Below are 23187 nucleotides of genomic sequence, written 5' to 3'. Positions count from 1 at the left end.
ATTTGTTACTCAGGTGGCATCCAGTGACTAGTCTCCATTTGACCCACTAAGCTATCCTGTTTGTGTTGTTGCTGCTTCTCTTCTGACAACACTTCTCACCTTCTTTTATAGTGGCGAGTTCGGCTCAGGTCACATCTAGTGGTGAATTCCGCATTGCATAAGGGTGCCCGAATAGTTTTGGTCAGATAGTATGTACAGGACGTCCCGTTTATACTGCCATTCCGAATAGCAAAACCCTTTTGTCGAAAAGCAAAATCAAAAATGTATCAGCATTTGTTTCCAGAATGAGATTTCCACTCTGCAGCGGAGTGTGCGCTGATATGAAACTTCCTGGCAGATTAAAACTGTGTGCCCGACCGAGACTCGAACTCGGGACCTTTGCCTTTCGCGGGCAAGTGCTCTACCAACTGAGCTACCGAAGCACGACTCACGTCCGGTACTCACAGCTTTACTTCTACCAGTACCTCGTCTCCTACCTTCCAAACTTTACAGAAGCTCTCCTGCGAGACATGCAGAACTAGCACTCCTGAAAGAAAGGATATTGCGGAGACATGGCTTAGCCACAGCCTGGGGGATGTTCCCAGGCTGTGGCTAAGCCATGTCTCCGCAATATCCTTTCTTTCAGGAGTGCTAGTTCTGCATGTCTCGCAGGAGAGCTTCTGTAAAGTTTGGAAGGTAGGAGACGAGGTACTGGTAGAAGTAAAGCTGTGAGTACCGGACGTGAGTCGTGCTTCGGTAGCTCAGTTGGTAGAGCACTTGCCCGCGAAAGGCAAAGGTCCCGAGTTCGAGTCTCGGTTGGGCACACAGTTTTAATCTGCCAGGAAGTTTCATCAGCATTTGTTGTTTGCCTACAAGGCACATTAACCAGCATGATTGCCTTTCTCGTAACTTTGTTTGTAATGAATATCTGAAGAGCAGTACGTATTTTTAAACAGCACCCTATTTTTTTCGGTAATGCACTTCCTCTCCTGAAAACGTGTTCAGAAACGTATTACAATGTATCATTCACGTAAACACGAAATCATTAAATACGTAACACAAAATTTAATTTGACTCTCCTGCACTAGCACACACTTCACCGTCCGCGGTGATGTAACTTGTTCAGTTGCTGGAGTCTACAGTAAACATCGGGAAACGAAGAAGTTGCAGCCCAGTCATTCAGTCAACCTTCAGTTGAAGCTTTGTATGAGTACAGCGTACGCCAACGAAGAGAAAATGCAAATACTATATACATAAAATTACTGCACTAATGTTCTATGTATGCAGACTGCAGCGGCGAATGAAAATTTGTACCAAGGTCAGAATTCGATCCCGGGTCTCCTGCTCACTAGGCGGATGCGCTAAGCACTACGCCACCCTGGCACAGTGGATTTGCAAAACTGCACAGACTATCCTAGCACGACTCCCTCCTCAGTCCAAATTCCCATTCACTCTTCAGCCCACTTGGTATTTCTTCTAAACTCGATCATCATTGCAGAGCTCTCCAACTGTACTGCAATAGCACCTCAGCATCAAACGAAGTGGGGGATACTGCTGGAAACCCAGGCATAGCTGCTTTGATCAAATGAAGCTGTATGATTCCAGAGACATTTTCAACTCCCAGTTTGAACTGAGCAGGGAAGTATGCTAGGATAGTCCGTGCAGTTGTGTAAACCCACTGTGCCAGGGTGGCGTAGTGGTTAACATATCTAGTGAGCAGGTTACCCGGGTTCGAATAACGACCTTGGTACAAGGTATATTGAGCGAGGGGAAAATAACTGGTTGAACGCCTCTCTACATGCCATAATCTCCCTTATCTTATCCTCATGATCCCGGCCCAGATGTCTGGTGTTCGCACTGGCGCTGCCCGAATAAAGGTTCACTGAATTTTTTTACCAACAGGGTTGGGCGAGAACTACTGTCTTCTTCTTCTTCTTCTTCTTCTTCTTCTTCTTCTTCCATTTAAGCTCCCCGAGTTATCTACGCTCAGTGTATGAACAGATTTTTTTCCACAGATGTCGCCACAATTTTGTCTCTAAAAGTGTTCCCATACCTCGGCAATGTCATTCTAAAAACACCGAAAAAACTCTAGTGTAAAAGTGTTACCCAGAGAGGGCTCGTTTGTGTTGTTGTCGGAAGAAAATATTTTGCTTGCGTCGTTTATGCGCATGTGCACATGTAATGTTCAGAGAATCAGTAGTAATAACCCTACAAAAGTAACATGTTATTATAGGTATATTCGATTAAACTTGCAACAGATTCTGAAAAAGTCGGTCCTGAGGTTCATTACATGCTTGATACCTTCGCAAGAATGACCGTCCTACATAGCAGAATATGGAAATTTGTGGTAAGTTCCTATGGGACCAAACTGCTGAGGTCACTGGTCCCTGGGGTTACTCACTATTTAATATAATGTAAACGTCCCGAGGGAGAACTCGAACCTCCGACGGGCGGAGGGGGAGGGGTTGGGGGAACCGCTCGAATCGTGCCAAGGTGCCTGAGGCCGCACGGCCACCCCGCGTGGCAATCGAGTATATCACGATAGTGTTTCACATTGCAAAACGTGACACTGATTCAGGAAATAATCCTAGCCGTCGTGACAATTAAGTTAATGCATACTGAGCTCTTGAGATACCTCAATAAGTATCGAAGCTTGTTAAAACAAACGAACGCGCTGATCACACTACTGGTCATGTCCAATCTATTCTACATGGTCGAATTCGCCACTTATCTGCGCCACCTCATCGATGTTACATCGTTCTGTGAACAGAGGTTGCGGTACACAACAAGCAGTACTGAGTCCAGTACTGCCTAATGTTTGTTTTTAACTTTTTTGCTTAATTTCCGAAATAGTTATGCTATTTTTGGGTCCCAAGCTTTAAAAAGACACCCCAAGGATCTGAAGAATCACAAAATAAATGTAAATAGACCCCAAACTCATGAATGAAATGACATAAGCTGTATTCTCTTTAAAGGAAATGCTCTCGAAATTACGTATAATTGGAACTTATTTCACTGAAAACAAGGCAATACAAACACAGCATTTCATCCTTAAGAAGAGTATGTTTCTGTTGCTTACTATTCTAAGGACTGGCACTTTCTTTGACACGAAATAATTTTACAAGAAGTCTAAAGATTTATTCATTGTTGCCGTCCACTCGAGTATACATTTTACGAATATTTGTTTAATATAATTACCTCTTCTTCAAAAGACAGCTATACTGAAAAATTGTGCCGATTGTGGCTATAATGTAACAGCAGTTGTTGGACGGGTTCGCCTTGAGTTCGTTTCATTACGAAGCCTTTGTTGTAGTTTTCTCTTCATCTACAGTAACGGTGGCTTATCTGAACACTAAATGGTGTAGGTATTTTACGCATTCATAAGCTGTACGTTTTCCACAAAACGCCGTGTTATTATGTAAATATATGAGGTCTTTCTGCAATTCATCGTAGCTTCTGCTGTTTGTTATTTATTTCTTATTCTTACAAAGTAACGCTATTCTTCAGCAATCGTTTGTACGTAACAATAAAATGGAAACTAAACAATACTGTAATGTGCTCATTCATATCGCTTGTGACCTTTTGGTTGTCCATAGCATGAAAATGCCATATCTTCTATCTGTTATTTGTCTAATTTATTATACTACATATGTACAAATGCTCTTTTTTGTGCAAACTACGTTACGAATCGAAATAAATGGTACTATCTGCATTCAGCAGTGTAGCTTATTCACTGTTTGGCGCGCTTCTATCGCAGTGTAAAATAAAAATGAGCAACAGTGTCGCAACTGTATTCGTTACACCGTGGATCGCCTATAAATGTCCAGTTGTTAAATATTTCGTTACATGTCACTGTAACTCTGTATGGCTGCATATTATAGCGTTTACAGCTGTCGAAAGCGACTGAAGTGCCATCAGATACTGCCGTATTACCCACCTGTATGACGCACTGGAAGTGCACGTTCATGGAGTCTGGGAACTTGAAGGCCTGGAAGTAGGCGAAGGAGACGACAGAGGCGGACGGGCCGAAGTTCTTGATTTTCTGGAAGCGCGACATGATCTTGGGCCTGACGACGCAGCCGTACTGATCCACCAGCTGGATGGGCGCGCGTTTGCCGTCGTGGGCCACGCAGTTGCGCACCAGCATGTCGAACTTGTTCTCGTCGTCCTTGATGGCCAGCACCATGGTCATGGTCTGGCCGATCTTGACGATACCAGACACCTCTGATGCCCATGGGCCCTTTCCTACCTGGATCTGCATCCAGCACTGCAGATTGTCGCCCAGGAAGTTGGCTGTCACGGCGTGCAGCATATCAACCTGCAAAGACCAGAAAACAATAAAAATCTATCCTACTATATAAAGACAAGGTGTTGTTTAACATTGTTACCAAAAACCTCGAAAAATGTTTGACCGATTTACTTCAAATTTTTACATGATCTTCTAATAAACACTCATATGGACACAGGCTACACATATATTTTTTAAGGAACATTGTGCAAGTTTTCTGTTAGAACATACTGCGAAAAAGAAAATGTTGAACTGTGCTATGAAAAGGTGCCATTTCGTTTTCTTTCTCATAGTTTTAACCACCACAGCAGGGCATTTAAACCATTAGACAGATTGAAACTTCCTGGCAGATTAAAACTGTGTGCCCGACCGAGACTCGAACTCGGGACCTTTGCCTTTCGCGGGCAAGTGCTCTACCATCTAAGCTAACGAAGCACGACTCACGCCCGCACACAGTTTTAATCTGCCAGGAAGTTTCATATCAGCGCACACTCCGCTGCAGAGTGAAAGTCTCATTCTGGAAGCATTAGACAGATTGTTCCTCCCACACATCTTCTCTTTCCTTACGTATAATTTTAAACAAAAATTGTGTACTCAAAATTGGGCTTTCTTTATTTCTTCCTCTAGCCCGTTTTAACAGAACACGGAAAAGTTTTATTTATGGCTTATCGGCTTCTGGTTACAGCAGTCTTACGGAAAGTGAATCGTTCGAACGTTTGTAATCCTAAACGTTCGTTGATTAAAACCATGCGAAATATTGTTACCGAAGCCACTATCCTCAAAGATCCAGCCGCTGCAGAGGTCTTTCTCATGCCCCATATACCAGTGGTCCCAACCGATTTATCCATTCATTTCAAGCCATTTCAATTCCCAATCAAGATTTCTTTAGCGATACCAATAAGCAAAGTCAGAGAGAGGGGAGGAGGGGGGGATGGAAGAGTAGATGAACAGGGGGGGGGGAGGGGGAGGGAAGAAATTGATATAGAGAGGAGGAAGTCGGAGATGGACAGAGACAAGGGGTGGAGAAGATGGAGTGAGAGAGGGGAGGTGGTGATGGACAGAGAGATGATGGAGAAGGTGATATACAGAGAGATGGGTGGAGAAGGAGGAGATGGATAGAGAGACGGGGAGAGAAGGGGAATAGGACGTATATCCAATTTCCATACATATTTACCAATTGGGAAACGTTACCGGGTCCGCTAGTCCCTCACATAGGCTACGCCGGAAACTGAGATACCAAAAGATACGTAAAAGAAAAACATTTGGTAAATTAGGTAAAAAGCGGATGTAGCCTGTAGAGATGCCCCTCGAAACGCGAAATTTTAATTTACCAACAACAGAATCATAGTGCTGTCTGAAGAAGATTCACGCAGCTGTATCGGTCACCAGTCTTTGAAATGAAACGGAATTTTTGGAAACCCAAAGGTTCTGTTAGGATTATATAGAGACGCAAAAGATCTAGTCTTATTTCAAGACATAAAAAAATAGACCAAAATGACCACCTCATGGAATTTTTGAAATTATGAAAGTAGTAGGCATAAAATATATGGAGGGAAAAATTATTTACAACTGTTACACAAACCAGACTACAGTTAAAGAGTCAAAGAACATGAAAGGGAGTCAAATGTTGAGAATGAAGTCGGACAGGGTTGTAGCCTACGTCTTATGTCATTCAATTTGTAGACTGACTAAGCAGTAATGGAAACCAAGGACAGAAAAGGAATTAAGTTTAAATGTGAAGAAACAGAAACCTTGAGCCTGAAGATGACATAGAAATTCGGTCATAGACAGCGAAAGACGCTGAACAGCAGAAGAGCTGTTGAACGAAATGGGCCATGTCTTAGAAAGAGGTTATAAGATGAACATCAACAAAAATAAAGTGGAATTTAGTTCCATTAAATCAGGGGATGGTGAGGTAATTAGGTTAGGAAATAAGACATTAAAAGTAGTAGATGATTTTCGCTAATTGGGCAGCAAAATAACTGATGATGGCAGAAGTAGAGAGGACATAAAATTCAGATTGGCCATAGCAAGAAAAGTATTTCTAAAAAAGACGAATTTATTATCGTCTAATATAAATTTAAATTTTTCAAGTCTTTTATGAAAGCATCTGTCTGCAATGTGGCCTTGTGCAGAAGTGGAACGTAGACGACAAGCAGTCCAGAGAAAAAGAGAATGGAAGCTTTTGAAATGTGATGCTGCAGAATAATGCTAAGGTTAGATGGGTAGATAGAATAAATAATGAGGAGGTAGTGCACAGAATTGGGGAAAAGGGAAACTTACGGTACAACTTGACTGAAATAAGGAATCGTAGTGAGGACACATAATGAGTCATTAAGAAATCGTCAGTTCGATAATGGAGGTAAGTGTGGAGTGTAAAAGAGAGCCGGCCGCGGTGGCTGAGCGGCTCTAGGCGCTTCAGTCCAGAACCGCGCGACTGCTACGGTCGCAAGTTCGAATCCTGCCTCGGGCATGGATGTGTGTGATGTCCTTAGGTTAGTTAGGTTTAAGTAGTTCTAAGTTCTAGGGTTCAAAATGGTTCAAATGGCTGTGAGCACTATGGGACTCAACTGCTGTGGTCATAAGTCCCCTAGAACTTAGAACTACTTAAACCTAACTAACCTAAGGACATCACATACATCCATGCCCGAGGCAGGATTCGAACCTGCGACCGTAGCGGTCGTGCGGTTCCAGACTGCAGCGCCTTTAACCACTCGGCCACCCTGGCCGGCTAAGTTCTAGGGGACTGATGACTTCAAATGTTAAGTTCCATAGTGCTCAGAGACATTTGAACCATTTGACACCAAGAGATGAATACAGTAAACAGATTTAAGTGGATGTTGGTTGGAGCAGTTATGAAGAGGCTTGCAGAAGTCAGAATAGCGTTGAGAGCTGCATCTAACCAGTCATAGGACTGAAGACCGCAACAGCGGTGAAGTTTAGGTGATTAACACCAGATCATATGGAGTAGCAGCACGAAGGGTCGTGTAAGCTGTAGACCGTAATGCATGGAAAAGTCTAGAAGACACCTTTACCCAGCAGATGATAATAATGAACGTAGTGGTATGAGAATGTCTCACAAACCAAAAAGTTGGTTGTAAACTACCCTTCACGTTAATACAAGAGGGTATTGGCTTTGTAGAATATACATAATCATCCAGACAGTGAAAGTATATTTTGTTTCAGCTCCCATGTTTCAGTGATAGTTAAGGCAGTCACTTGTTTCTTTCTTTTATATCTTTCTCTGGTTATTTCCTTCCTTCCTGGAAAAGGTGTTCTGAGAATGGTGATTCCAATCGGGACGGAAAGCTTAAGAAGACTACGCATGTTCCAAGAGTTACTCCACATTCTACTGCGAATGTGCGATTTGCTGCAAGATATACCGATGCACAGCTTGAGAAGACTGCCGAACTGACCTGGAAGGGCCTGAAGGTGACGGCCTTCTCGTAGAAGTCGTACCACGTGCAGCGAAGCTTGCGCGCCTGGTCCCACACCTCCTGTACGTAAGGGTCGTACTGGATGATGATGGTGTTCTCGACGTAGCTGCCGCTGGGCGTCGGCCCACCGTAGCCGCCGCCGCCGTGGTTCGCCGACGAGGACATGCCGCAGCTGTTGAGGAAGATCTCGAATGTGGCGCTCAGGTGGCCGGTGCCCGGCTTGAGGTGAACGCAGTGAGGGTCGCTGTAGAAACCTGCGTAACAACACAAAGTCCATCACTTAACGCCTTTCGCGTGGTATACGCCCAACGAACATGGGGTTTTCAGTTTATTTTGTCGGTCTTTAAAGAGTCAGTTCGTTCTGAACACAGCTGCTCCGTACAGGGCTTTACAAATGATTGAAGCGATTTCATAAATTCACTGTAGCTCCATTCATTGACATTTCTGCCGCCAGAGCGCTCGAGAGCGCAGTGAGACAAAATGGCGACAGGAGCCGAGAAAGCGTATGTCGTGCTTGAAATGCACTCAAATCTGTCAGTCATAACAGTGCAACGACACTTCACGACGAAGTTCAGCAAAGATCCACCAACTGCTGACTCCATTCGGCGATGGTATGCGCAGTTTAAAGCTTCTGGATGCCTCTGTAAGGGGAAATCAACGGGTCGTCCTGCAGTGAGCGAAGAAACGGTTGAACGCGTGCGGGCAAGTTTCACGCGTAGCCCGCGGAAGTCGACGAATAAAGCAAGCAGGGAGCCAAACGTACCACAGCCGACGGTTTGGAAAATCTTGCGGAAAAGGCTAAAGCAGAAGGCTTACCGTTTACAATTGCTACAAGCCCTGACACCTGAGGACAAAGTCAAACGCTTTAAATTTTCGGCGCGGTTGCAACAGCTCATGAGAGAGGATGCGTTCAGTGCGAAACTTGTTTTCAGTGATGAAGCAACATTTTTTCTTAATGGTGAAGTGAACAGACACAATGTGCGAATCTGGGCGGTAGAGAATCCTCACGCATTCGTGCAGCAAATTCGCAATTCACCGGAAGTTAACGTGTTTTGTGCAATCTCACGGTTTAAAGTTTACGGACCCTTTTTCTTCTGCGAAAAAAAACGTTACAGGACACGTGTGTCTGGACATGCTGGAAAATTGGCTCATGCCACAACTGGAGACCGACAGCGCCGACTTCATCTTTCAACAGGATGGTGCTCCACCGAACTTCCATCATGAAGTTCGGCATTTCTTAAACAGGAGATTGGAAAACCGATGGATCGATCGTGGTGGAGATGATGATCAGCAATTCATGTCATGGCCTCCACGCTCTCCCAACTTAACCCAATGCGATTTCTTTCTGTGGGGTTATGTGAAAGATCCAGTGTTTAAACCTCCTCTACCAAGAAACGTGCCAGAACTGCGAGCTCGCATCAACGATGCTTTCGAACTCATTGATGGGGACATGCTGCCCCGAGTGTGGGAGGAACTTGATTATCGGCTTGATGTCTGCCGAATCACTGAAGGGGAACATATCGAACATTTGTGAATGCCTAAAAAAACTTTTTGAGTTTTTGTATGTGTGTGCAAAGCATTGTGAAAATATCTCAAATAATAAAGTTATTGTAGAGCTGTGAGATCGCTTCAATCATTTGTAATAACCCTGTATAAAGCAGTTAATGTCTGTTCTTGACTATGTTTCTAATGCATCCGCCGTTCGTTAGTAGGCAACAAATGGAGATATTTCTCTCTTCACTAGGCACGCAGGCGTTGACAACACGAGGCTTACAATAAGAGTGATTGCTGTACTTTGTGTCGTCTGTCCACAGTATAGAAGGGTCGAGTGCTTCGACTATATTGTGATCTGGAAAATGAGAACATGGAATAAGTTGTTTGCGGTGCCACGTAATGTGTGTGTGTGTGTGTGTGTGTGTGTGTGTGTGTGTGTGTGTGTGTGTGTGTGCGCAAGGACATTTGAATTCATATTTACCGTTTGTCTTTTTATTTTACCTGCACTTGTCTGGATTATGAAATACTGCTTGGTTTCTAAAAAGAGGTTCCTCACGCTTCATTATAAGTTACATTAAAAACATTTGCACTCATCTAGCATTTTATTTCTAAATACTGGTTGACTACGTGGCCGCTCTTTCCGAGCTGTGTGGTGGTGTGGATTAACATTCAGTCGGAAACGGGGTTCAGTTTTCCAGCCAATTAACATGATTTATACTTTCCGTGATTTACGTGAACTTTTTACGACGAATGGCAAAATAGTTCCTCTGCAGTACCTCAGCTGATTTCACTTTCTTCTCTTGCTCTTCTTTAATCAGATTTTCCTCCCTGTTCCTAACGACCCAGGCATCTATGTGACGTTCAACGCTAATCTAATATTTATTGTTTTAAAAACCACTATTCTCTTTGTATACAACTAGATTTTTGTCTCATGTCAACGAAACAACTCTACACTAAATACTAAACAATAGAATCCAGTAAATACGTTTCCTGTTCGCCACTGTGGTAGAAGCGTTAAGGAACTCGGCTTCTTATAAAGTGTAAGTACTAAATCAGTCACCTTTCTTTCAGCTTAATGTACTTTGCTCTTAAATATCTGCCGATATCAATAAGACAGACAGTTCATGCAGTGAGAAACGAAACGACCTCATAAACAAATGAAGATTTATAGATTCTATTTTCCACACACAGTAGAAGTCTTCTATGAAATTTATGTACCGTATGTGGATTAACCAAATGAGATCTAAGCATGGACTACAACTTCCAGTTCCCCTTTCTATCTATTAGTTGCAGGTCAAGCTAGCGAAAAGCAGCATCCATCATTACCAGTTGCGTGTGCTATTGAATGTAGCTCCATACGCGATCGACTGTCGGAAAATGTTCAAATGCGTGTGAAATCTTATGGGACTTAACTGACAAGGTCATCAGTCCCTAAGCTTACACACTACTTAACCTAAATTATCCTAAGGACAAATACAGGCACCCATGCCCGAGTGACGACTCGAACCTCCGCCGGGACCAGCCGCAGAGTCCATGACTGCAGCGCCCTAGAGCGCGACTGTCGGAGAACCAGGGCTTAGTCATTTATTTGAATGTGAAATGTCAGCACCTTCAAACTGATATGAACCTCTTCAGTACTTGATTATTATATTTACTTGTTTCACTCACGTCCTAAGTAGAATTACAGTGTGAAACGAACGTGACATGATCGGAATGTTCCTAACTCACGGATTGATAATCACCTCTATTATTGTAAAACCGTGTCCAGAATAAAATTTCAGTACATATTGTTGCTTGATAGTTAATTGTAACTATGTTGCCTACAGATCGAAATGTTCAGGGTTCAATCCTCGATTGTTGGTTGTATTTTATCTGTCATTTATCGCTTCTTTCGTGTCGGGCAGTGATCTGTGTTTGTGCAAATGACAAGTTGCACCGCGCATGAACCTGTACGTCACCTTTTACAACCGGACAGATAAGTCAGTTTAAAGATAGGACAAAGGCATGAGTATACCATCTCCAAGAGAGCCATACCTAGTAAAGCACTGATGAATTGATACCAACCTATCAGTTCAAATGGCTTTGTTGTTGCTCTAAATTTCGATATACTTTGCTTAAGATGGCAATTTCCGTTTTGTTCTTTTTAAGTACTTTCATAAAATGCACTTTTACATTAGGATTACAGCCGTTTTGAATTATTTTTTTTAAGTTTTGCTTATTGCATCAGAGAATTTATAAAAGTTGTCATCACGATTCTGGCAGAGTCTCGCAGTGGTAGCTCACTCTCCACATATGGTTTGGCGCCAGTTCTCGACCGACACGTAACCTATAATCGGACATAGTTTCCTTAGTCATAAACTTAAATGTTATTTAGAAAGTCTCAGAAGTAAAATGCGTTAGGCTCTTGGTGACATAAATTCCAAGTAGCTTGTGTGGGGTAAACACTTGTTGGGAGTCAAACTGTTTTTTCGTATAGTACCGCTACGCCGCCTTCTCGCCTGTACCGAGCCGGCCACTTTCACCAGTGGTGCACGGGAAAGCCGGGAGGCCAAACGCCTGTCCGAAACAACTCTCCGGACACTGTACAAGAGGGCCGCGCTAAATGAGACGTAAGCGGAACACGGCTGCGTTAAAGGCCTATGCAAGCAACTTTCGAAGCATCACCGACAAAACCGACGTTTAGTAGGTCGACAAAGTTTTAAGAACGTTAAACTCAAATAAGATTTAGAAATGCACCGTGAAAGCTCTGTCTCGGTGGCCTCTCTCGTTTCCTGTAATTATGGAGTGTCACCATACATAATAACTGAGAAACGGGTTAAAAATTGTGCCTTTCACTAATAAATGTGTCTTTATCGCAATACGAAAAAATCACTGAGTAAAGAGCAGTGCAAAATTAAGCACAACCGTATGGTTTATTTGACAATCTTGTCGTCCGTAACCCAACCGAAGCGATACAAGATATGCTCACATCGCAAATCTGGCGCAGATAATAATAAAAGTTCGAATTCGGAATAAAGGTAACGTTTGCTACGGTATCTGAGTTTCGTTCTTTATACCTCCAGCGTAACAAGTTCATTTTATTACGATATAATTTGTAGATATTGTCCTCTGTGATCTATAGCAAGGCAGAGAAGTATTTTTTGCTAACTAGTCGTTCAATTGTCTTCCTCTCTGCAGAGATGGAGACAATACAATAGTGTACAGTTCTCGTTCATCAGCTAATAGAATTAGACGCAGTTACGTAAAACTCTTACATCTTGCCATCAACCGATATTACTATCGGCACAATTACTTATCATTAATATATGAGCACATGTCTAGTCCTACAGTACTCAAGTGATCAAATAATAAAAGCAAAAAGGTAAATTCAACTCTTTATCTGTTAATTAGTTATCATAACTAATCACCTAGAATTCTGTGTTTTCAGAGCAAACTGAAAGTAGCAACGGAAGTAAAGAGTCACATTCTAGTGTTTCTCCGCATTTAAGAGGTGACACGGTAACCGACAAACGATGTAAATCAGCCGGCCACATAAAGTATAATAATAATAATTTTTTGTCATTGTTTCTTGTGGAGGAACATTAGAAGTGGCGACCTCTGGAAAGGACACATGGATACATTATCTCCAACAGACTTTCAATTAGCTATTACTGTAATTTTAGCTATTAACAGTGCACATATTTTCTTGGACAAATAACTAATCTATTTTGTACACGTACATCGCGGATCTGAACGATGACCAGGAATATAAAAGCCAGAGATGGAATACCAAGATCCAAAGAACTAGCCCGCCTGGATTCGACACGCAAGTTGACAAAACTTTTTATCTCTATCCTAACAAATTCTAGATTGATTGGAAATTTTCGTTTAGCTACGTTGAGGTTTAGAACTAGTTGTAGCGCGTAGAATTTAATTATATGAAGTAATTTGCATCTTTCCGTGAGCTTAGCGCTTACGTTACATTATTCTCACTGGCACTGCGTGATTGCCTTTTGTTTGAATATAAATTGGATCAGCCGTTGTTGCATGCAACTAGCAGTCACGACCAACCTTCTTGTATTTGATCTCATTAAGTGCCTTAAATACCAGAAAGAAATAAGTTCTATTAATTTTTGTGAATTTACGAGCATTTAAATTTTGCTATAGACTTACGCAGTCGCTGTGGATCTAGATCGGATGAAATGGATTCACCAGCTTCCAAACCTGAAGCTACACCTAAAAGCGCATCTGTGCAGGTATTCATGTAATTTATTTGTATATGTGCGAAGTATTGGTTTCAAACCTTGTAACTTACTACTGATCGTTAACTGAAAAACTTTAAACCGTAAAATGTAAACGTATGAAATGTAAAACCGAAGCATCTGTAATTTTGTGATACGTGGATATAAATTTTCACAGATAATCTTTGACGGTTCAGCTTACCAGTTCACTCTCTGTCAAAGTAATGTAAACAATATCTGAGAAATTTCAATCTAAACGTAGGTCTAAACGATACTACCTCTATAATTTCTCCTACGTTGGGGATAATATTGTATTTCAGTTTAAAAAATGGTTCAAATGGCTCTGAGCACTATGGGACTCAACTGCTGAGGTCATTAGTCCCCTAGAACTTAGAACTAGTTAAACCTAACTAACCTAAGGACATCACAAACATCCATGCCCGAGGCAGGATTCGAACCTGCGACCGTAGCGGTCTTGCGGTTCCAGACTGCAGCGCCTTTAACCGCACGGCCACTTCGGCCGGCCATTTCAGTTTAATTTTTACGCTTCCAGCGTGGCAAATTCATTTCATTACGATATAATTTGAAAATGTTGTTCTGTGCCATCTGTAACAAGGAAACTACTTTTTGTTTTCTCTCAGGTCGTTCACTTGTCTTTTCCTCTACGGAGGCGACCAGAGAGGAGAATTCTCGTTTATCAGCTAACTGAGCATATGGTTCCGAACGTAACTGCGCAGAATTTGAGAACTAAGTTACTTCTAACAGGGGACAGCACTTTCGTGAAAATTCTTTTAAAGGGGGAACAGTACAACGTGTGTCTACAGTCTAGAAATGCACGTGAAATTAGCGATATCTAAACGACAATGTCTGCTAAAACAACGATTGGCATTACTTGCACATTGAGAGAATGTTTAGCTCATTAAAATGAAATAGGTTGATTTCAACAATAGCTAGAGAAAATTAAACTGTCCACACGGATAAAAAATGTAACCATCATTGCCACTCGTGACCGAGATCCATTTTTTCTACAAAGCATCCTTACAGGGGATGAGCCTCGGTGCTACCCATTTCTATTAAGAGCATCCGTATGATCACAGTCCGTTCCAGCTCTCACCAAACTTCGAATGATATTGTTATTAGAGGTAATTACTTTGAAAGGGAAAAACAGTATTTTGCATTCATTTTCGTTTTATTTGTTTTATGACATCATCCACACACTTTTTAGACACTTCATTTCTTCAGTAACAATAAAATTATCTCAAAGAAAATCTGATAGTCTATAGCACCTCATTTCCCGGCCACGTGAGTAAGCTATGCCCTTGACTGTTGTGTATTCCAGAGCCGGTTTCCAGTATCCAGAGAAAGAAGGCTTTTGTCCACTTGGAGATGATGGGACAGTCTTTCTATAATCCGTCTAAATAGATGGTGGTCGGTGCCTAATATGCTCGCTTTCCGTAGCGAGACGGGTTTTCCAGCATCTCTTGGAAAGGAAGTTTTTAAAATCCTGGTAGGAAGTAGACCTATCCAGAGAAATGCTTCGTTGTAACTTGAAATGCATTGTTCTTGTACATCCTTCTCGCTCTTTTTAATTGTCATCCTTATTTCATTTTTGATGTAGATCGTTGGCAGATATTGATAGAAGCTAGCTATGAACGCTTAGTGGTGTACGTTTCCCAATCCAGTAGGCGCATAGCAGATCTTTTCTCGAAATAGCTATGTTATTACAATGCATTCATTAGTGGTGTAGGTGCGGTGGCATTTTGAGCCCTGTCTCGCACGCAAAATCGAGGCATAAGACCTTATTTACACTGACTTAACAGTGAAGCAGTGCAGAGGACTTACCCGTGTCAGTCAATAAAGGTCTGCGGGTAAATCTGAGGAGCAGTACGTCGCATAATTTGTCTCGGGCTTCTCATTTCGCCAAAGCCGTCCTCACTAGGGACGTGTATTTCATGTGGTTTACATCGTGGTTACCGCACGCATAGAAACGAACCGATGCATCACATGGAACAAACTCCTCATGACTTGCGATCGCAGCGCTTACCAGGCCAGTTTTCAACTGCATTTTCCTCACAAATCACACAGTTTGTTTACGAAAATGGACGGGAGTAAAATTCCTACCTTTGCTCTATTAAAACACCCATTTCCTCCCTTGTCCATATGCTAGTCATGTAGTTTTGTCTGTACTATTCACAAATAAAATTTTCAATATCCATGGACATTTTATAATTCAAGGAGGAATGTTTCATATCCAGCCAGCAATGACGACAGCTTGTAAAAATTTCATTGTAAACAGTGCAATATAAATTTATAATAGTCTTCCTCCTAATATAAAAGTTATTTCGTCGTTCTGTCTTTATTGCAAAGCCCTAACGCCATTCTGACTACATCAAGGCCCTATTCAGAAACAGAACCTTTCGAACATGTGAAATACAAGACTTGAAGCAAGAAAGTGCAAAAATATCTTAAAGCTAGTAGTGCAAGCTCTCTTGTACATAAAGTAAAAAAAACTCATTTATTTACTGCATTCTCCACACTGAAGTTGAAAAAGTTTCTCCGAGACAACTCCTATTCCGTAGGAGAACTGTTTCTATTTTTGTAATGTGTAAAAAGGCGGTAGGTTGGGATTAATACCTTACATCCGCATTTTTAAAAATTCAAATGATCAGTAAATAGCCATATTCAAATATGACCGCATCATTATAATTATTCGTACAAATGATCCATGGCTGCCGTCCGCTGTGACCGAGCGGTTCTAGGCGCTTCAGTCCGGAACCGCGCTGCTGCTATGATCGCAGGTTCGAATCCTGCCTCGGGCATGGATGTATGTGATGTCCTTAGGTTAGTTAGGTTTAAGTAGTTCTAAGTCAAGGGGACTGATGACCTGAGATGTTAAGTCCCACAGTGCCCAGAGCCATTTGAACCATGATCCATGGAACATGACACGTAACTGTAGCTAAGTAGTTAAGAAAACTCATTTCTGCTTCTCCACAAGCCGCCGTATGGTGCGTGGCGGAGGGTACTCTGTACCACTACTAGTCATTTCATGTCCTGTTCCATTCGCAAACCGACCGAGGAGAAAACGACTGCTACATGCCTCCATGCGAGACCTAATCTCCCTAAGCTTATCGTCACGGCCTTTACACGACATGTACGTTGGCGGCAGTAGAATCGTTCTGCAGTCAGCCTCGGATTCTGGTTCTCTAAATTTTCTCATAGTGCTCCTCGAAAAAAACCTCGCCTTCCCTCGAGTGATTCCCATTTGAGTTGCCGGAGCATCTCCGAACACTTCCACGTTGTTCGAATCTACCTGTAACAAATCTAGCACCCCACCTCTGAATTTCTTCGATGTCTGTCTTTAATCCGATCTGGTACGGATCCCAAACACTCGAGTAGTACTCAAGAGTAGTTCCCACAAGCGTCCCATTCGTGGTCTCCTCTACAGGTGAGCTACATTTTACTAAAATTCTTCCAATAAACCGAAGACGACAATTCGCCTTCTCTACCGTGATGCTCACATATTCGTTTCATCTAATATCACTTTGCAACATTACGCCTAGATATTTAATCGACGTGACTGTGTCAAGCAGCAACCTAATAATGCTGTTTGTTTTTATTAATCATCTGCATTAACTTACATTTTTCTATATTTAGGGCTAGTTGCAATTCGTTACACCAACTATAAATTTTGTCTATTCCTGCCTGCCAGATCATTTATGTGTACAGAATATAATAGCAGTCCTATAACACTTCTCTGGGGCATTCCTGATGATACCACTGTCTCTGATGAACACTCGCCTTCGAGAAATCATATGGGTTCTGTTACTTAAAGAGTCTTCGAGCCACTCACATATCTGGGAATCTATTCCGTATACTCGTACTTTCGTTAACAATCGGCAGTATGGAACCATATCAAACGCTTTTCGGAAATCCAGGAATATCGAATCCACATGTTGCCCTTCCTCCATAGTTCTATGTACATACCCAAGTCTCAAATTCATACATTAAAGTTGATCTTGCCATGTTTCATAAATTTTGATTCTGGTGCTCTTTCTTTTCTTATTAGTCAATGTTCTGTTTATAGTATCAGATATGTGTTCAAAACGTTGAATCTTGGTTTCTTCATCTCGATCTTCATTGTACGAGTAACTTAAATCTGTCCCTAACTGGCTGGAATAAAAGGTTTGTTCTTTAGGTTTTCTGTCGATATTATTTTTTACAAATTGGATATTTTCCCTGAAATGATAAAACTTTAGTTTTTGGTACCGGTATAAAAATGTCTAAGTTGTATTCTTCGGCAGTTGTTCAAGTCTATATAGGGTGTCTCTCCGAATAGTCGTCAGGCGCATTTTCTCTGGTGTTTTGACAGATAGTTTCAGTTTCTTCTATTGCATTGTGTAGCTGGAGTAGGCCAAAATAAATACTGCTCATAAAGTCTTTCAGGCAACACCCAATGGCGACGGAAGCCATCGGTTTGTTTTTCATTACAAACTAAATGGTTTTAAAGCGAAATTTTACGTGCTCAATCGATAGAGTGATACCAAATTAGTCTAGTGAGATGTTAGTATTGTCTATATGCATTAACGGGAGTAGTTAAACTCGAGGAATGACCGTTGCTCCTACAGCAACCCAGCAGCGCTCATACATGTTGGTAGCAGCCAACGCGTGCCAAGGCTACTTACTGGTCATTCTTCGTGTTTAACTGCACCTGTTAATATCGATAAAACTAATATCTCACTAGACTAATTTGGGCATGTAAAATTCTGCTTTAAAAATCATTTTGTTTGAAGCAGGAAACAAACCGACGCTCCCTGTCTATAACGAGAGTGAAAGCCGAGATGGGCAGCATTTGTCCTAGATGGCTCCAGTTACTCATTTCAAAAATGACACTGTAAATATCCACCGAAACATAAGTGAAAATGCGCCTCATCACGCATAGGAGGACCATCTTCAATGTAGATGTCTGAAGACATTTTGTCTTTCTTTGTATGAGTCGTATTTATTGTTGCATGATGATTTACTTTTATCCCGGGGTTTTTCTGTTTACCATTCTTCAACGATATAGTCAATGTATAAATCAGATATTGTGGGTGATACGCTGCACCTTTGTCTTAATCCTTGAGTAGTCTTAATCCTTCCGGTATTGATTAAATTGTTAGCTGTTTGGTAGATTCTTTTTAGTCACTACGGTCTACCAAAACTACGATTCTGTAGTTTGGGTGCAGTACATAAATGACAAAGTAAATGTAGGACCACCGGTAGTACAGGTAGCATTGATGGGGAAACAAAGCTAAATGAATGTGTGCGAGAAGAACTGGGAGCTGACGACTTCTCATTGTTTTTTGTTTCTTTGTTTTGCACATAATTAGAAGCATACATGCTTCACTTTAATCCATTGTGTATTTTACATTCTTGCAAAATATTGCCCGCATCTCGTGGTCGTGCGGTAGCGTTCTCGCTTCCCACGCCCGGGTTCCCGGGTTCGATTCCCGGCGGGGTCAGGGATTTTCTCTGCCTCGTGATGGCTGGGTGTTGTGTGCTGTCCTTAGGTTAGTTAGGTTTAAGTAGTTCTAAGTTCTAGGGGACTGATGACCATAGATGTTAAGTCCCATAGTGCTCAGAGCCATTTGACCCATTTTTTGAACCATTCTTGCAAAATATTAACTACATTTTACAAATAAAAAAGAATTAGCTCTTCGCGTAACTTCAGCACTTTTATGTACACAAAAGGTTTACGTTTGATGCAAGTACAGTTAGTTGCACAAACACAAAAAATCCTAATAATTGTTGTTGTTATTTTGTACTCAATAGAACGTCATTCATCATGATGAAAAACAAGAGTTTCCTATTATAACTGATACGTGCGAAAGTTGTTTAGCAAGACAATAACCAGTTTGATATAAACTCGACGAAGTATTGAAGCAATGTTTGTCTTTTTTTTTAAATTTTGCCTTTTTTGAGTTAATTCTTTTTTCCAGCAATACATGATAACTCTGTCCTTTTTTTAGTTTTACTAAAACACCTCTCTGTTTCACGTTACAAATCACAAATCTTCGAGTAACACCTGAAATACACAAGGAAAATTTCAATTTTACTTTAAATATTGGTTATTTTTAAGTAACAGACAGGAAGGTAACTATGTAAAACAAAAATGTTCCATAGGTTGCAGAACTCTTTTTTTATATCCAAACTCAGTTTCTAGACAGTTCAACACTTCAAGGTTCTAGAGGAACCTAGTACGACACTGATCATATACGCAAACAAAGAGATCAAAGTGGGGTAACGCCTGTTAGATATACAACACACCTAACATACAGGTAATGCGATTACGATCTGAACCAAGGAAATCTAATAGGGAAACTAGCATGTTATGTTATGTTATGTTAACGGGGGACCTAGAAACGACGGACAGGCTCCGTCCCCGCCGCAGCCACAGTGGTCCGCAACCCCACGACGACTATCGCAGTCCACTTCACCCCTCCGCCACCCCACACCGAACGCAGGGTTATTGTGCGGTTCGGCCCCCGGTGGACCCCCCAGGGAACGTCTCACACCAGACGAGTGTAACCCCTATGTTTGCGTGGTAGAGTAATGGTGGTGTACGCGTACGTGGAGAACTTGTTTGCGCAGCAATCGCCGACATAGTGTAGCTGAGGCGGAATAAGGGGAACCATCCACAGACTGGCCGGCTCACCGGACCTCGACACAAAACCGCCGGGCGGATTCGTGCCGGGGACCGGCGCTCCTTCCCGCCCGGAAAGCAGTGCGTTAGACCGCACAGCCAACCGGATGGGCGAAACTAGCATAGTCTACACTTACTTGTGATAGTCTACGGTAGCATGCGGTAGTTTTACGACTTTATGCGGCAATATCGCTTTAGAGTCATTTCGTTAATTTTGAGGTCTGTGAAACAGTAAAACATGCGACATATCAGACAGATCAGTGGGCAGTACTCACCTTTAGAGAAGATCATGCCGTAGAAGGGCCTGTCGAACTCGATGTTGACGCGCATGTGCGTCTTCTCGCACTGCACCTGGAGGTGTTTGATCTGCGGCATGTCGGGCGTGGCGAGCGGCCAGGGGTCGTCGGGCCCGGGCAGGCCCGGCAGTGGGGGCGGCGCGCCGTAGCCCGGCCCGGGCAGCCCTGGGAGCGGGGGCGGCGGCCCGTAGACGGCGCGGTGCTCCAGCGGCAGCGACGCCGAGTCCACCTCGCCGCGCGACGGAGCCGCCTGCAACACACGGGCCGTGTCTCCGTGCCTCAGTCTCGCAGCCTCTGCACGCCACACCTGCCTTCCTCAACCTCTTCAACCCCTTCTTAGGATGATTAGTGAAAAAGCGAGGTAGCATAGCGGGATAAATTCAAGCAGCTACGAATCACAAACCGAACGTTACTTACACCTAAGCGAAAGAGGGCCAGTCTTAATGGCTACACCAATGAACGAGCAAATAAAAGATGGTTAACACACTGGACAGTTGGCGATCCTATACTCTGTATTTTGGGTGAGCGTGATGTTGATTCCTCTCCTGTCGGTATTAATGATCGTCTTGCACTGATCGGAAACAACAGGACATCGCGGCGAAACTAATTAGTGTTGGCCGGGAACCTTACAGCCATGCTCCCTGTACAGTTTTAACAGACCAAGAAGCCAAGTTCTTGGATTCGGGTCATACTTCCAGAACCAAGCCAGTTACTATGATCAACTAGCTCCAAACCTAAAACTGAATATACCGGGTGGTCAAAAAGTCAGTATAAATTTCAAAACTTAATAAACCACGGAATAATGTAGATAGAGAGGTAAAAATTGACACACATGCTTGGAATAACATGGGGTTTTATCAGAACAAAAAAAAAACAAAGTTCACAAAATGTCTGACAGATGGCGCTGGACATCAAAACTTCAGTGACTGCGCATGACAATCGTGTATAAAAGGAGCTGTAATGAGAGAGAGAATCAGATGCGCCAGCAGTCGCAGCATGTTGACGTTACCTGAAAAGGCGCTTTTAGTGAAGCTGTATTATCAGAATGGGGAATGTGCTAGTTCAGCGTTACGATCCAATCGGCATAGGATTCGAACGGGTAAAGGTCCGTTGACAAATGCAGCTGTGGCGAGAATGATTTCGAAGTTCGAAGCCACGGGTTGTTTAGACGATAGACCCCGTAGTGGCCGACCGAGCACAAGGCGTAATGCTGCTGAGACAGTTCAGGAAGAAATGAAGACTGTAGCGGGTTCGTCTATGCACGGGGAAGTCAGCGCTCTTGCAGTCGCACGTCACACCGGCATTCCATACACTACTACTTGGTTGGCACTTAGGCGTACCCTCCGATGCTATCCGTGCAAAATCCATTGGCATCAATAACTGTTACCTGGTGATTTAGTGAAGCGGGGGGCATTTGCGGTGTGGGCGTTTCAAAAGATGGTGGAAGATGACGATTGGTTGAGTAACGTGTTGTGGACCGACGAAGCTCATTTCATGCTCCGAGGATCTGTCAACGCCCACAACTGCAGAATTTGGGCAACCAAAAATCCTATAACTGTCGTGGAAACTCCATTGCACGACGAGAAAGTCACGGTATGGGTTGGGTTTACCAAATCTACCGTTATCGGGCCTTTTTTCTTCGAGGAAATGCGTGATTCTGGTTTTGTAACTGCTACCGTGACGGGTGAGAGGTACGCCGATAAGTTACAAATTCGCATCATCCCCAGCCTGGCTGATAAACACCTGCCGGAACGTACGATGTTTATGCAGGATGGCGCTCCACCCCATAGATCTGTTGCGCGGGTAGTTTGGTGATGATCGTGTGCTCAGCCACCACTTTCGTCATTCTTGGCCTCCCAGGTCCCCAGACCTCAGTCCGTGCGATTATTGGCTTTGGGGTTACCTGAAGTCGCAAGTGTATCGTAATCGACCGACCTCTCTAGGGATGCTGAAAGACAACATCCGACGCCAATGCCTCATCATAACTCCGGACATGCTTTACAGTGCTGTTCACAACATTATTCCTCGACTACAGCTATTGTTGAGGAATGATGGTGGACATATTGAGCATTTCCTGTAAAGAACATCATCTTTTCTTTGTCTTACTTTGTTATGCTGTTTATTGCTATTCTGATCGGATGAAGTGTCATTTGTCGGACATTTTTTGAATATTTGTATTTTTTTGGTTCTAATGAAACCCCATGTCATTCCAAGCATGTGTGTCAATTTTTACCTCTCTATCTACATTATTTCGTGATTTATTCCATTTTCAAATTTATACTGACTTTTTGATCACCCGGTATGTTCCAAAGAACAGACAGTCACTCGTCATTACAGTGCCGGACGAGAACGACCGTCTTCTCTCCGCACGGTACATAACTAACCTTCCCATACATTTGGAGGAAAGAAAGGTTATAACTTAGTGTACCATCGACGCTAAAGCGAACAACAACAATAAAGTAATAGGGGAATTACCTTAAGGAACCATTCTAGAACTGGTCTGAAGTGATTTGTTGAAAGGAGAGCACCTTTCCAAGTATTTGAAACCTCCTCCTCCCAAACACAAGATCGATAGCTCAACCACTGCACGTACTTATCCCATGCCCGACACGAGTGTCACTATCGACTACAATTTTCACGGCACGGCGATTAATTCACGCAAAGGAACGTTGACACTAGTGTCTGTGCACGGAGACAGGTGGCGTACAATCACGGGACGCGTTGATACCCGACGATGGACGGACACAGTGGTCTTGAAAAGCATTAATTCGATGTACACGTCTTGCTAGCA

At 42.7% G+C, this 23187-nt stretch overlaps 1 protein-coding gene across 1 annotated transcript in view; it reads right to left on the bottom strand.

The window, feature by feature from the left end:
* LOC126457397 (uncharacterized) overlaps window positions 1–23187 on the bottom strand; it is a 127016-nt gene that overhangs the window by 8764 nt on the left and 95065 nt on the right. The window contains exons 3-5 of the mRNA XM_050093659.1: window positions 20376–20646; window positions 7684–7958; window positions 3917–4297 (exon numbers count right to left, since the gene is read on the bottom strand). Of these exons, the coding sequence (XP_049949616.1) occupies window positions 3917–4297; window positions 7684–7958; window positions 20376–20646 (927 nt within the window). The remainder of the gene's footprint in view (window positions 1–3916; window positions 4298–7683; window positions 7959–20375; window positions 20647–23187) is intronic.

The sequence above is a fragment of the Schistocerca serialis genome, chromosome 1, assembly GCF_023864345.2.
Source record: "Schistocerca serialis cubense isolate TAMUIC-IGC-003099 chromosome 1, iqSchSeri2.2, whole genome shotgun sequence".
In the NCBI taxonomy this organism is placed as follows: Eukaryota; Metazoa; Arthropoda; class Insecta; order Orthoptera; family Acrididae; genus Schistocerca; species Schistocerca serialis.
The sequence above is the reverse complement of the archived record's forward strand: the minus strand, read 5'-3'. Positions and strand labels throughout refer to the sequence as shown.